At 40.7% G+C, this 15,212-nt stretch overlaps 3 protein-coding genes and 1 long non-coding RNA gene across 6 annotated transcripts; all 4 read left to right on the forward strand.

Annotated features, from left to right (window-relative positions):
- The first annotated feature begins 1,963 nt into the window (after window positions 1-1,963).
- On the forward strand, window positions 1,964-2,842 carry LOC120296304. Its single transcript, XR_005553222.1, has 2 exons — window positions 1,964-2,463; window positions 2,762-2,842. It is a non-coding gene; the product is annotated as an uncharacterized LOC120296304 (long non-coding RNA).
- An 81-nt stretch (window positions 2,843-2,923) lies between these two features.
- Window positions 2,924-5,775, forward strand: LOC104454579 (pheophytinase, chloroplastic; the record flags this gene model as incomplete). Its single annotated transcript, XM_010069481.3, has 5 exons — window positions 2,924-3,532; window positions 3,861-4,087; window positions 4,423-4,614; window positions 4,718-4,874; window positions 5,313-5,775. Coding segments are annotated over 5 exons (1,425 nt in total), but the record flags the coding sequence as incomplete, so codon positions are not given.
- Window positions 5,776-6,477: 702 nt separating this feature from the next.
- On the forward strand, window positions 6,478-8,804 carry LOC104454581 (structure-specific endonuclease subunit SLX1). Of its 3 annotated transcripts, XM_039316549.1 has the most exons (4): window positions 6,478-6,913; window positions 7,731-7,837; window positions 7,918-7,965; window positions 8,075-8,348. In XM_039316549.1, exons 1-4 carry the CDS (start codon window positions 6,603-6,605, stop codon window positions 8,122-8,124), a joined length of 516 nt encoding a protein of 171 aa, XP_039172483.1. In that variant the 5' UTR covers window positions 6,478-6,602; the 3' UTR covers window positions 8,125-8,348. The 3 variants fall into 3 exon arrangements, with proteins under 3 accessions (XP_039172483.1, XP_039172484.1, XP_010067785.1); XM_039316550.1 differs by lacking the exon at window positions 7,918-7,965 and having other exon boundaries at window positions 6,481-6,913; XM_010069483.3 differs by lacking the exon at window positions 7,918-7,965 and having other exon boundaries at window positions 6,486-6,913; window positions 8,205-8,804.
- A 2,345-nt stretch (window positions 8,805-11,149) lies between these two features.
- Window positions 11,150-13,070, forward strand: LOC104454583 (serine/threonine-protein kinase-like protein At3g51990). The gene is made up of 2 exons (XM_010069485.3): window positions 11,150-12,875; window positions 12,931-13,070. Exon 1 carries the CDS (start codon window positions 11,343-11,345, stop codon window positions 12,834-12,836), a length of 1,494 nt encoding a protein of 497 aa, XP_010067787.2. The 5' UTR covers window positions 11,150-11,342; the 3' UTR covers window positions 12,837-12,875; window positions 12,931-13,070.
- Window positions 13,071-15,212: the final 2,142 nt, after the last annotated feature.

Consider the following 15,212-nt stretch of genomic DNA (forward strand, 5'->3'; position numbering starts at 1 on the left):
TTTGGTTGATCACTGCTAATGTGGACGTTGACTGATGCTGAGGTGGACAATTTTTTAATAATAGTTTTATTTTTTTTTCCTTTTTTCCTTCTTCCTTATTCCTCAAGCCAGTGAGGTTAGCCTTGCTAGCCAATGGCGAAGTCAATGCCTCTAGCCGGCAATGACCGGCCAAAGGAAGAAGGAAGCATAAGGGAAAAAAAAAAAGAAAGAAAAAGGAAAAATAAAAAATTAAAAAATTATCCATGCTAGTACCGACAAACCAAAATTGGCTGGATAGATTGAATTGACACAAATGCAAAAATTTTAGCATTGAATTGACAAAAAAAAAAAAAATTAGGATTGAATTGCCACAATTATAATAAACTTTGAAATTTTTGATAATTTTCCTATTGTATGCATGCATACATGACCATATCCATTTTTGCTTAAGGTCAAGAATTCCCACTAGTTGCGGGTGTTGCTTTTGTCTACAATTGTAGAGAATTACCAAAAAAATCTTAAATCTATTATAATTATATTAATTCAGTCATACTTTTTTTTTGACAAATTCAATCTAAATCTTTTGTATTTGTACCAATTCAATCTATTTAGCCAATTTTTGCTGATCAGCATTGACATGGATGCCGGTTGACGTTGACGTGACAATTTTCAAATAATATTTTATCTTTTCGATTTTTTTTTCTTTTTTTTCTCTCTTTTTTTCCCTCATTCTTTCTTCTTCCTTTGGTCAGTGAGGTCACCTCACCAGCCAATGGCAAGATCAATGCCGCTAGCCGACCATGACTGGCCAAAGGAAGAAGGAAGAAGGAGGAAAAAAAAGAGAAAAATAAAATTAAAAATTTGTCCATGTTAGCACAACCGGCCAAAATTGCTCAGATAGATTGAATTTGTACAAATGTAAAAGATTTATAGCTGAATTGGCCAAAAAAAATTTAGAGCTAAATTGACATAATTAAAATAAGTTTCGGACTCTTTTAGTAATTCCCCCCCTGCATGCATGCATGCAAAACGTAACTATATCCATTATGCAATATGCGACTATATCCATTTTTGCTTAAGGTGGGCTGGGGTGTTGCTTTTGTTTGCAATTGTGGAGAATTACTAAAAATGTCCTAAACTTATCGTAATTGTGTTAATTTAGTTTTAAACTTTTTTTATCAATTCAATCTAAATCTTTTATGTTTGTGTCAATTCAATCTATTTGACCAATTTTGGCCGATTAGCATTGACGTAGAAGCTAGTCGAGATTTTTAATAAAATTTTATTTTTTTTCCGATTTTTTTTTTTTTTTTTTTTTTTTTTTTTTCCTCATTCCTTCTTCCTCTCGCTGGTGAGGTCAGCCTCGCCAGCCAATGGCAAGGTCGATGCCTCTAGCCGGCAGTGACTGGCCAAAGTAAGAAAGAAGGAGGAAAAAAGGAAAAATAAAAAGTTAAAAACAAATATTATTAAAAAATTATCCATTAGATCCGGCTGACTAAAATTTATTGAATGAACTGAATTAATGTAAATGTAAAAGATTTAGCGTTGAATTGGCTAAAAAAAATTTAAGATTGATTTGACACAATTATAATAAGTTGTGGACTTTTTAATAATTTCTCCTTCGCATCCATGCATGCAATAGACGATCATATCCATTTTCACCATGCATCATCATACGTTGGTCCCGTATTTAGTGCGCTGATGAGTACCTTCTTGGGAGGAAAGGATCGACTGAGGCAAATGAACGATGACAGACGGAGCAAGGAAAACATTTTACTCAAAAAACACATTTGTGTATATAATTGTAATATATAATGACGAAGAAAGAGACGGACGAAAAGGAAAGGTCAGATGGTACTTAGATTTTTCTGTGGCTGGGATGAGGTGGCACCTCGCTGGAGCTATCTGCGGTCGATTCTCGAGGGGACTTCAAAAATTGATATATGGACGAAAAACGAAACAGAGGAGGTGGGATCGACGATCCCTTCTCATTGAAAAGGAAAATTCCTTCGTTCTTGATTTCTTGGGTGCTGATGGTTGTATTCATTTGAGCAAGAATAACAACTTGAATATGCGTTTGTTCTTAAAAAGCGATGAATAATTCTATACATGGAAAAATTTTGAGGAGTTGGATTTAATTTCAGATAATCAAGAAGTGCGAAAATATGGTTTTTTTTTTTCGAGAAAGATATCGATATTCAACACATGAAAAACGGAAAAAAACGGTGGAGAAAAAAACAAAAATAATGGAGCCACTTTTTCCTTGTTTGGCCGTTTAGAGGAAGAAGAAGCTTTCAAGCAACCTAACATCTCCCTTACTCTACGCGTTGCTCGAATTCTCCCAATAATTCGGTGGGGACAGATTCAAGTTTTTGCTCTCCATGAATCTTCCTTCTGCAAATTGAGGGTAAAGCCTCTCTCTCATTCTCAGTCCCTCGCGTTGCACTTTCCATTTAGTTCCAGTTCTTTTTTTGAGTGAATAAGGTGCTATTCCTTTTCTTGTTTTTGATGGGTCTGTATGCTGTGATCTTTGAGAGCTGCTCTATGTCATAACTGGGAAGCTTGTTCATTTGCAACTTCTTTTTTCCGCTACTTAATTCCCTTTTAAGTTGCCTGGCATGTGATGGGTGAGAGAAGAGAGTGAAGATTTGAAGATTTCTGGTGTTCACAGAAACTGTTCAACGAGTTCCTTTCCTTCTATTTTTGCATTGTTTTAGTATAAATTCTTTAGCTTTTAGGATCAATCCCACCCTGGAGAATTGATCAATATCCTTATCTACAGGACATAGATTCTGGGTATGGAAATTCTCTCGCACAATTTTGCACCCTGCCGTCATGTTGCGGATACGAGGCAGAATTTGAACAATAAGCATCTGAATTCTAGGCAGGCTAAGCTTTTGGGTGGGAAAAGAAGTAGGGTTTTGCTTGTCAGGATCCATAAAAGAGTTCAGTGTGCGAGTTTTCTGCAGGAGGTCATCTTGGCCTAAACCATTCCGGGACCAATAGTATTGTTAAATCTTTTAAAGCGCCCCAAACTTCCAGGAGTGCAGATTCGAAGGTCTTAAGTGGAAGTAATAGTGGGTATGTGATTGGTGGGGAAGAGGACGCGAGCAGTATTTCTGAAGAAGGGGAATCAGAGGCCAAGGTATTGATTCCGGCTTTGCCTGATGAATCCAATGGTGAACGGGGAGCTCTTATAAGCAGCTGTTTTTGGGAGTGGAAGCCGAAGCTAACTGTGCACTATGAGAAGGCAGGGTGTGAAAACGTAGGGTCTCCGCCAGTCTTGTTTCTTCCTGGTTTTGGGGTTGGTTCATTTCATTATGAGAAGCAATTAAAGGATTTAGGTCGCGACTTTAGAGTATGGGCATTGGATTTTCTCGGACAGGGAAGGTCATTACCATTTGAAGATCCTGCACCTCAGTATAACAGAGAAAATGACCTAGAAGGGAAGGAGACTCTGTGGGGATTTGGAGAGAAAACGGAGCCGTGGGCAAGTCAGCTGGTTTATTCAATTGACTTATGGCGGGATCAAGTTCAATACTTTGTGGAGGAGGTACCTTAATTAGCTATGTCTTTGCTTATTTTATCCTCCAGAAGTATTCCATGACATTATTCACACACTGCTATATGGAAAATTTATGGAGCTTTAGAGTTCTAATAATTCACTCGTGTTTGTTAAGCCTTTTTCATTTCTTCTGGATATATTGTTTCAATGTGAAATTAGGAAATAAAATTGTACTCACATTCAATTCTCTGTGCCAGTGAAACATGATCTAGAAAGTGACTGTTATGTAGACAGATCTGGATATTTCTTGTGTTTGGAACTGAATGGATCAGAATTCATCTTAATGATTGAATTTTGAACGATTGTTTTTGTTCAGGTCATTGGAGAACCGGTTTATGTTGTCGGGAATTCACTTGGAGGATTCGTCGCACTATACTTTGCAGCAAGCAACCCACACTTGGTCAAGGGTGTTACCCTGCTGAATGCAACCCCCTTTTGGGGGTTTCTTCCTAACCCTGTGAGATCTCCAAGACTGGCTAGGATATTTCCATGGGCTGGGACATTTCCTCTGCCTTCCAGAGTTAGAAAGCTCACAGAACTCGTGTAAGTTGGTCAGCTAAATTTGTCACCTTCTCTTGTTTGCCACTAAGACCAGGGAACTTGGTGGTTCTGCCTTGATTGAATTAAACAATGTCTTTTCAAAATCGGCATGTAAATACCAGAAACATATACTGAGATTTTTTTTTCCTCTCATTTATGATTTACTCATCCAAAATGGGAGACAAAGATGGCCAAAAAAACCAAAAAGATCAGAGGGCAATTTGTAATTGTCAAGATGGGAAAGTCACAAACAAAGTCATTTTATTCTCATTAGCTTCATGGACCATATCGATATCTTTTACATTCCATGATCCTGATTGCCTCCTACACTGTAACAGTTGGCAGAAAATAAGTGATCCAGGGAGCATAGCCGAGGTGCTCAAGCAAGTTTATGCAGATCATTCAACAGATGTCGACAAAGTCTTTTCCTGTATACTTGAAACAGCAGAACATCCAGCTGCTGCTGCCTCGTTTGCCTCCATCATGTTTGCTCCTCAGGGACAATTATCCTTCAACGAGGCTCTATCTGGGTAAAGATATAAATCCTGATTCTTAATGGTGGCATTAGCATTATACAAGTATAACGTGCTTTTTTCCTGCATGACGCATTACTCTAATGTGGTTACTTTGTAGATGTCGGAAGAACAATATACCTGTCTGCCTTATGTATGGAAAAGAAGATCCATGGGTGAAGCCTGTCTGGGGCCTTCAGGTTAAAAGACAAGTTCCTGAAGCTCCATATTATGAGATCAGCCCTGCAGGTCACTGCCCTCATGATGAAGTTCCTGAGGTATGGTTTGAGAAGTTTAGCTAATATCATGTGCACGTCATCTCCATTCTTTAGGTAAACCTGTGGAGACAACTGTCATGGAGGACTTTTTTTCCATGTACTAGTGTTTGGTTGCAAATGGTCAACAATAGAGATGAAGGGTTGTGTATATATTTACTGTTTTCTGCATACTTGAAAGTTGAAACTGATGAATCAGTAATCCTTTATGTAGTATATTATCAATCCTTTACGTGTGGTTCCTGTCTTCCTGCTATCAGATAAATGTAGAAATCTCATGATCAAACTCCCCCGATACCCATTGGCTCAGGTTGATAATCCAATATCTGGAAGACCAAATCAATTTCGGCAACATAAGATTCCTAGGATAGCTATCGCAGGTTGTATTGCAAGTCTGTCTTGGATGCTGCTGGTTCTTATGTCGCGTCAATCTATATGCAGGTGGTGAATTATTTGTTACAAGGATGGATCAAGAACCTAGAATCGCAGGGCTCAGTGGCATTGCCTCTGCTTGACGACCTGGAAACTATTCAGCATACCACTCCGAAGGATTTAGAATTTGTCAGAGGAGGAGAAAAAAGATCCGTCAAAGTGAGATTCATCGAATCAACATCCTTACCTTGGAATAGGATAAGCTCTTTTATCGGATCTCATGTTGGGAAATTAAAACTGAAATCTTGATTTTGGAGCCTAGGTTGGGAGAAGAAATGTGAGATGAATACTCAAAACTGCAAATGTAGTCTTTTAAATTGATATTTTCATCTGTATGTAAAGGTTTGTAATCAAGGGCTTTCTATTGTTTCAGATTAACACGATGTAACTAGTGAAAGGGAAATGTTAATGTCGTGGTCATCACTATGCACAATTACACATTTCAGATTTAGAATTATGATCTACTTTTAAAGACCATTGGTTGGATTATCCTTGAACTGTAGAAAAGGCTACAGAAAGAGTTTGGTCAAGCCAATCCATAATGCTGGCCATAAAGAAAACCCAATTTTTGAAGCAATGGGGGTAATTGGTCCTATGCAAGGCAAAAGCTGCTTTGCATAGAAGATCCATCAAAAAGTTTTCCTCTGATGGGCATCATAAGCCACGGTGAACGTAAGTTTGGAAAAGGGGAGCTTTCCCTTAAAGGAAATGTTCCAATCATGAAGCAGTTCAACTTTGTCACGATATGAAATTTATTATTGCAATACTTGCATCCCAAGGAAAAGAGGTATTGATTCCTCCTAAACAAATATATATTACATATGTTGGACCAAAGCATGCATTTTTGGAACTAAATACCAATAAAAATTATGTTTTTTTGCAACATATTTATCTATAGTTCTTGAAAAGTCACTAACTCAATAAGAGGATGGAAACTAATAGTAAATTACTAATGTAGACTCGCCCGAGATCCGGCGAGCCGAGCTATAGAAGAGATTATCAACATATTATACGAATTTATTTTATTACTAACTTTTTTTGTTGAAATTAGTTTTATTTATCTAAAATGATGAAACTATTTGGCAATATTATACGACCGACTTCAATTATGAATTTTGAAATTTAAGCTTCACTTATTTAGTAAAAAATAAATTGTTTAATTTTTAAATTATCCACTAACCTCGGACTACCCTCAATTCATCAAATAACCGCAGGAATCAACGGCCTGTCGCCGGCAACAGAGACGGGGCGTCCGAGGTTTCGGAAGTACGGTACGATTGGGCAGGAGCTGTCAGCTGAATGAATCTGAATCTGAATCTGCCCAAGATCGATCTCAAGATGACGAGGCTTCTCTCCAGGACATTTCGATCCGTCAAGCACCCCACCTCCGTTCCTACCAAAACCAGACCCCCTTCGAGATCATCATCATCATCATCGTCATCCGCCGTGAAGCTCTCGGAATCTTCGCCCTCGGCGTCTGCGTCGGCGATTTCAAGAACGGGGTCGGAGCCCATTTCGGGGGATTCAAGAACATGGTGCGTCTACCTCATCCTCTCCACCAACCCACCAATCAAGACTTACGTTGGCGTCACCACCGATTTCCGTCGCCGGTAGGTAATGTTTCGCTCCTCGATCGAATCTCTCCTTCGGGGAAAGTTCGGGTTTTTTGTGCGTCGATGGGTGGATTTGTTGGTGTTTGTGTAACTGGGAGCAGGAAAAGATTGAACATTTGAACGGTTTGATTCATTGTCGAGGTACCAAGTAATGTAGCTAATGAACTCCCTTGATGTGATGTGGATTTGCTTGTAATGTTGAACTTTTGCACATAATTGCTCAGACGCAGCCTTGCAATGTATTAAGCATTTGACTCAAGTGTGTGTTGTAGGAAGTTTTGCATATGTGACTGAGTCGTGTGGTACATGTTGATATTTCCAATGCTTGAAATGCTACTATTGGTTGATGAAACTATTTTGTTCTCTCATACAGTAATGTGTCCGTGTGCTATGTACTCCTCTGTTTTGACTTCCCCTAACTTGGAAATGTTCTTGTGATCTTTCTTGTCCTCCGATTCTCTGTAAATTAGTATCTGAAATAGCATGCAGATACTCGGCTTCTTATCGCTACTCTTCATTTGGGTTGTATGTTTTCTCATTGAAGGTCATGTAATACACTGCTCGAATATTTGAATCTGTATGCCTCATTGAATCTGCGGTTGATCCAATAGTGTACAGTTTTCTGTCTGCATGCCTAAGTGCTTATTTATTTTTTTTGGTAAAACCTAAGTGCTTATTTATTTCTGTTGGCATATCTCAAAGTTCAAATATTTGAATCTGTTATGCCTCATTGTATCTGCGGTTGATTCAGTAGTGTACAGTTTTCTGTCTGCATACGTAAGTGCTTATTTGTTTCGGTTGCCATGTCTCGAAGTTTGAAGCAACATAATGGGGAACTTAGCGGTGGTGCCAAAGCATCTCGAGCTGGAAGGCCATGGGTCTGTGCCTGCCTTGTTCAGGGCTTCAAGGACCGAAGTGAAGGTATTTTCTTAACTTTCTTGTCAGTTGACTAGAGCACTAGCTTGAAACTCATGTCTTCCTTCCACTTCTGCAACTACAAGATCACAACCATGTCTCCGAAAATATGCTACTCTCACCAATTGTGACATGTAAGAAATCTAAGCAACATTCATTGCTCAGCATCCTGCAATAAGTCACCTTCTGCAAATTGGGGGTGTCCTCACTTATGTTTTACCCTTTTGCATGTTTTTGGCACAGATGTTTCGTTTCCTCATATCATGACGAGAATTATTGAGTCATGCCACTAGTTCAAGCGTCCTCATGATTGCAGAGACATGTCTCAGTGTCTGATAGTTTTGAGCTCTAATTCTCTCTGCATATTACGCAGCCTGTGTTTTTGAGTCAAAATGGAAAAGTTTATCAAGGAAACTACCTCGCCAGAGGTCATGTGGTGACATGGAAAAGCAAGCAGAAGATATCTCTCAGTTATTGCTTCAGCATAGACAAATGGCTTTAGATAGAGTTAAAGGTGAACTTGACTGCAGTCTTTTGGAAATTGATTGGAAATTGAATCTTACTTGATTTCATGGGTTGTCGCTTTCACCAAGGTACGGAATGTTAATATGTCCGAAATTAAGTTACAGCCCTATGAAATGGCTAGCATGTTGTGAGACATGTAAATGCTATTGGCAGGTGCATGGTATGCTGGTCTTTTATTCTGTTTTACTTGTAACTTTATGATCATTCAAACTGGCAAAAGGTATGGGGTGAGATTATAGCCAAAAAGATGTCCCTTTCATACACATTGTAAAGTGAAATGAATGAAGAAAAGGGTTTTTAAGGTTCCATGTGGAGGGAAACTGTTTTCATACCATCTTTTCAAATAATTCTGTATCTGCCCCCCAATTGAACGCTTGATTGTACTCCTTGTTTTGAGAAACTACTGAAAACATCATTGTTTAGAGGCATATAACTGGGCATATTTGAAGCTAATTTCTTTGAACCATTTATTTTCAATTTTTCTTTTTTTAATTCTACAGGCGAATTGGGAGACATCAAAATCAATTTACCTTTCTTTATGTGTTTTGCTAGGCTTCAGCCTTACTCTATATTCTTGTAAATGGAACAGAGGTGTGTGTATTCATGCTCTGGAACTTGCAATTTTCTGGTGAAGTCACGCAATCTTGCACTAATCACAAGAATGTGTGACTCATGTTGTTGGGTGTTTGTGTGTGGGTGTGTTGTCATCCTGACATTTAATATGAAAGGCACCGTTCACCTTCTGTGTGATGCACCTAACTGCTGCAGTTAGCAATTGCCTTCAGCATAATGGACAATGTTTCTGCATGTTCGAGAAGAAGAGATTGAGCTTGGTTCTTTGATGCAAAGGCTCAAATTTTTGGACTAGTAAGCCAGAAAAAGTAAGATACAACTATGCAAAGCAGTATCTTTCGAAATTCATTTCCAAAAAGAAGAGGATAGCTGTCATGATGAGTCGGCCATTCACAGTCATTGACTGTTAAAACTTGGATGGCCACTCTACAAGCGAAAGTGATGGAAAAGTGATGAAGCTTTTTCTCCTTTCGATGTGCAGCAGGGGGGCAAACTTTTAACTAATGACGCTCTGCTTCCGATAATTAACTAATGACTTTATGGGGGGCCGAAAGTAACCGGTGCATCGATTCGCTTGCCCGAGTTGCGTTATAACCAGTACAACTAATGATATGGATCTTAAGGTTTCGTTCTCGTTTGATGATGAATAAGCGAGGAAAAGAGGGAACTACTTTGATTTCACGTGGTGTCTCAGCCAAGGTTGTGCCTTTAAGGCACGTTGGTTGGGTCGTGCCTTATGGGTGAGCTGTGACCACCACCATACGGCACAATTATATGTACCTCCCTAGCTTTAGGCCTTCATGTGGGCGCAAGAACTGGGTGGTTACGCTTCATCTTTTCACTTCTATGGTGACCACTTGGGGGGAAAATAGAAAAAGACAAGAACCAAAGAGAGAGAATTGAATTTCGTCTGTTCACCGAACTGGGTTTTTTTTCCTTTTACATGAAATGAGACCGACGGCTACGTTCTCTTTTGCCTGAAAATCCTATGATAAAAATGTCTAAAAGGCAGGAGTAGCGTCGCTCATTGCGGAGTTTGGCAATATCCGATAGGAGTAAGATACGGGTTAGGGCAACCGAAACATCATGACCCGTTCAAAAAGCTATGATTTACAGTATTCATCCACTCAGATCTCCGCAAAAGGGAGCTTCTGCTTTTGTTTTGTCTTTGCTTTCCACTTTTGTAGGTAGCATTGTCGTTGTATAGCTCACAAAAGGTTCATAAAGAAGAGGCGGACGATAATGGAAGACCCACAACGTTAAGAGCAAGCAATCTGATAATTTTCTCGAAGCTGGACCAGAGTATCAACCACCTGATAATATAATGCCAAAGCCGATAAATATGCACGTGACATAACAAGAACAAAGGTCCTTTTGTATTATTGTGTATAGACTTCCCTGCTGCTAGCTGCGACATTAATGGATGCTGCAATAATGCCTAGCGGCAGCGTAAGGGCAGCGGTGCTGCGTGGTGGTGAAGAGGAAGTTCTTCTGTCCGGACAAACGAGTTCACCGAATTCTGGATTTTGCGTCTCATCCCTCGTCTAGCTTCCCTCGACAAAGGGGAAAGAGTTCAGAGAAAGTTGGAACGTGGGTAAAAAAAAAATCAAATAATGAGAAATGTAAAATTTTATAAAAGTTTAGGACCAAATCAAATCTAATAAAACTTTTAAATTTCAAAAAGCATGAAGTATCGGTGTCATTCATATCAGTTTTTGCATGGACAAGAATAATTTCTCCTGTAAACTTTATTCTTATATGAATTGTTATGGTAGTTTTAAAAATAAAACGATTTAAGACGAAGAGCTATACAATGAAAATTTATTGAAGGATCAATAATCACTTCTCTAAATACAGAAAATGTTTAGATGTGAAAATTGAACCGCATCAAGGGTACCAAGTCACTTATTTCCCTTTATCTAAAGACGGGAATTTAGTAATGTTAGAAAAAAAATTGGTCAGGAAAAACGTGACCGGGAAGGTAGAAAAAGAGGAAGGAATAAAGCAAGACGAGGGAAGAAGAGACCAGAAAATTTGATGGAAAATGACTAGGTGGAAAAGAAAAAGAAAAAAAAAAAAGGGTGTACAGAGTCCAGATACAGTAAAGGTACGGCGTTGACCGTAAGGTAAAAATACAAGGTCTGCGTACCATGAAATGTAAGATTAATTGCTTATGTAATAATCTTACCACCTTAATACATGCCATAGATTCATGGGGGATTGTCCTTGGGATTCCAATTTGGTAGTCCCTCTCTCTCTCTCTCTCTCTCTCTCCCCCTTCTGAGACGCCATTGCAGCTCTGTTCATAAAGTCATCAAGAACCAACGAAATTTATCTCCATAAATTCTCTCCCAGCTTCTCAAGTTTCTATACCAGCCAAAAAAAAAATTCAATCTTTTTCAGTTTTTGTTTGATGGGTTATCTTTCTTGCAAAGCTGAATCCTCCATTTCCATTTCCAACTCCCACGCCCGTTCGTCGTCGTCGTCGGCGGCGGCTTCCAAGAACCAACGCCCCCTCAAGCAAGAACGGGAGAGGCCGATCAAGATTCAGCAGTTCGAATACAGCGACGTCGAGGCGGCCACCGATGGGTTCTCCGACCAGAAGCTGCTCGGCAAGGGCAGCCACGGCTACGTCTACAAGGCCTTCCTCCGCGGCCGCCACGTGGCCGTCAAGAAGCCCTCCAAGGGGCTCGAGATCGTCTCCGAGGTCGACAACGAGCTCGAGATCCTGTCCAAGATCCAGAGCCCCCGGCTGGTCAACCTCGTCGGCTTCGCGAGCGACTCCAAGAACCGCCTCCTGGTCGTGGAGTTCATGAGCAACGGTACGCTCTACGACATCCTTCATTCCAACACGCGCGTCTTGAATTGGGGTCGCAGGATTAGGCTGGCCCTGCAGATCGCCAAGGCCATCGAGACCCTTCATACTCAGAACCCACCTATAATCCACAGAGACATAAAGTCTGCTAACGTGTTGATAGATAGGAACTTCAATGCTCGTTTGGGCGATTTTGGATTGGCTCTCAGATGTCACGTCAATGATTTTAGGCTCCTGTCCACACCCCCAGCTGGGACTCTTGGGTATCTTGATCCGCTCTATGTGACCCCTGATAACTTGAGTACTAAGACTGATGTGTTTAGCTTTGGGATATTGCTGTTGGAGATTATCAGTGGGAGGAAGGCCATCGATGTATCGCACTCGCCGCCGTCCATCGTGGACTGGGCAATCCCCTTGATTAAAAAGGGAAAGCTCCCTTGTGTTTATGACCCGAGAATGGCGCCCCCAAAAGATCCCGTTGTCAGGAAGCAAATAGCTGTTATAGCTGCCAAGTGCGTGAGACCTTGTAGAGAGAGGAGGCCGGCGATGAAGGAGATTGTTGATTGGTTGACCGGGCTGAGCAAATTGGTTCCCCTTCATTCGTGGAATGGGTTTAACAATCCGTGCCTCATGGTGGAGACGATGGGACGGCCGGTCGAATCCAGGAATGTGCAGAATAATTCTAGATTAGATAACACGGACACGGGGTATCTAGATGCTCTGGATGGGAAATTTTCCAAACCAGCGATGAGAAATTCACGAAGAGTGTACTCGGATTTGGGGTTCAGGAGTGACTTGATGGATCTCATGGCTGCTAATACAGATGAAGAATCTGAAGTTCAGGGGGAGGCTAGGGGACTTGAGCCTACTTCGAAATTGCCAAACCAGTCATACAGTTCTAGATTCGGTAGCGGAAGATATGTGACCAGGGTAAGAACTCAATCTCAATCCCGCCGTCGCAGAGATGATGCTGCCTTCATTGTGAGGAAAAACCGTTCGGTCGGGGGAAGTCCCAAAAACTTTCCAGCCATAGATGATTCGGTGGCTCGTTCACAAACTCAGTCATTAGAGCTTGCTCACGAACTGCATTGATGTAGATATCGTGTCAGATCTTCCTCAAGAAAGAGGGTTCTAATTGAATAGTTCATGTGTTTTCTTTTATTTTCTCATTATGTTGGGGACATCACTGGTGTCTCACCACACCTTCCATAGGATGTCAATTGTACTTGTTACCGATCTTCATACCTGGATGCTGCAAAAATTGTGTACGAGGAAATTGCTATTTAATACAAAGAGAGCGCTAGGCTGACTTTCGAAGTCCTTTAATCTTGTCCTAGTCTCACTTTTACAGTCGATATGTTTCTTCTGTCGAAAGAAGTAACTCAAGCTGGATTTTTATCTATTACCCTCCAAAGAATTAAGTGATTCTTGTAGAGCAAAGTTTCTTCTCTGGTCAACAAAACAATGGCGCTCCTAATTGGAACGGTTTGAAGAACTAGTTTTTGGGTTTCTCCATCTGTGCAGCAACTTCTTGTGTTATAATCCCCTAGATCACGGTGGTCATAGTAGATCAACCAGAAGCTGCAAGTCGCAGATAGGGACAGCCCATTCATGATCTATCAGAAGAAAAGTTCGAATTTCTTTTGGCCCAAATAATTTTTAGTTTAGAAAATCATATATACATGTGTCATGTCAACCACTCAAGCATAATTATGTGTCTAATGATAAATTATCAGTGATTGCGTAGGTGGCAACCTAATCTCAGCCATCTGGTAACAACCCTAATATGATAGCGACGCGGTGTCACTGACACCATCGCATCGCCAACTTGGTCACCTCTATGATTTTTTTCCTCTCTCCTTTTCTTCGGTAAGTTCAAGCTTAGGACAGATGAAAGACATTCAACTTCTACAAACAACAAAAAGGGGAAAAAAGAAAGAAGAGGAAGCCTGAAAGAAGAATCTGGTGCAAGATAGGCAGATTAATCTTCGCTGTTATGGGCCGGTCTACAGAATTTTAGGACTATATTTAAATTGGAAAAAGAACAGCCGTGTGAGACTCCAGAAGGCAAGAAATCATGGTTGCTGCCAAGACCAAAAGTACCCTATTGTTCAAATAAGTGGAGTCCTTGTCAATAGAGGAATTTGAGGAAAAATTGATATGTCGGAACCCTAGAAATAAGAGGCATGCTGTCTATCAGCTAACAGCAGTTAGCCGCCGAGGATGAAAGTATGTGTGGATCTTTTCCTTATATCAAGGCTTTACAGCTAATATAGTTTTATATCAGCATGTGCCTCTCCTTTTCTTACATATCCGTTTAAGATCCATCGTCTATGCATGGACCTTTGACCTTAACGCCCATTTTCTCGAAGGGACCACCCAATTGGTGCAGGCAAACCATTAATCATTCCGGGAAAAAAAAAGAAACACCTTTTTCTTGTTAGAATCTCTCAGTGCTCCAATCTTCTTCTGAGTGCTTCGATGGGGAAAAAGGTACTTCTTTGAAACGTAAAGGCATGGACTAAATTGTATGAATAGAATATTTGACAAGGACCCATCAAAAGGTCGATTCTTTTTGGAATGCCAGTATTAAAACGGATTCATGAGAAGAAGCGCTGCTGTTGAAAATAGGGGTGTGCAACGGGAACCGCCCGAACCAGGGAACCGGCCGGACCGGACCGAACCGGTCGGTTTTAGGGCGGTTCCCACGATCAGCGGTCCGGTCCCGGTTCCTAATCTTGGAACCGGTGGCCGTCGGTCCCGGTTCCGGTTTCAAGGTGGGAACCGGACCGAACCGGACCCGACCGGACCAAACCAAACTTTTTATATATAATTTATATACATAGAATTAATAAAACATATAAACATGATAACTTATTGCAACCAAAATTGCAATTTGAGGTACCAACCTCTTACGTGGCCAAGAGACCATTAAAATCCTTTTCATTACTCTTTTATTTATAGAAAAATCTCATTGATAGTTTCGATGTGAGACTAAGACTTCAAGAGTTCCTGTGAATCACACAAGTGAAGTTTGAATATTTTGCACGTGGAACACGTGTGATTAGTTTTGTTGAATTGCCAGAATCGAATTGAATTGATCGGTCGAGCGCGGTCACTCTTTAGTTCTTTAGTGCAAAAAGTATAGTTGATTTTTGGACCGGACCGGACCGGACCGAACCGATGGAACCGATGGTCGGTCCGGTTCCGGTCCTCGGACCAAACGGTCCGGGTCCACGGTTCGCAATTTTGGGAACGGTGCTCCCGGTCCGGTTCCCGGTTCCAAGGTGGAACCGGACCGAACCGGGAACCGATCACCCCTAGTTGAAAAGCATAGGGATGCTTATATAGACATAACAGTACATCGTGATGCATTCGCCAAACAAGGGAAGATGTCGAAGATATTATTTCATCTATCGAGGGCGCACTTTTTGTCCTCGAGCAAGTTGGCCTTTTTTGATGATTGAA

Source organism: Eucalyptus grandis, chromosome 7 (genome assembly GCF_016545825.1).
Source record: "Eucalyptus grandis isolate ANBG69807.140 chromosome 7, ASM1654582v1, whole genome shotgun sequence".
In the NCBI taxonomy this organism is placed as follows: Eukaryota; Viridiplantae; Streptophyta; class Magnoliopsida; order Myrtales; family Myrtaceae; genus Eucalyptus; species Eucalyptus grandis.

Coding starts and splice junctions, on each gene's coding strand:
- LOC104454581 (XM_010069483.3), top strand. CDS start 6,603: ATGAATCTGAATCTGAATCTGCCCAAGATCGATCTCAAGATGACGAGG. Junction 6,914..7,730: donor ACCACCGATTTCCGTCGCCG/GTAGGTAATGTT, acceptor CATGTCTCGAAG/TTTGAAGCAACATAATGGGG. Junction 7,838..8,204: donor CTTCAAGGACCGAAGTGAAG/GTATTTTCTTAA, acceptor CATATTACGCAG/CCTGTGTTTTTGAGTCAAAA.
- LOC104454583 (XM_010069485.3), top strand. CDS start 11,343: ATGGGTTATCTTTCTTGCAAAGCTGAATCCTCCATTTCCATTTCCAAC.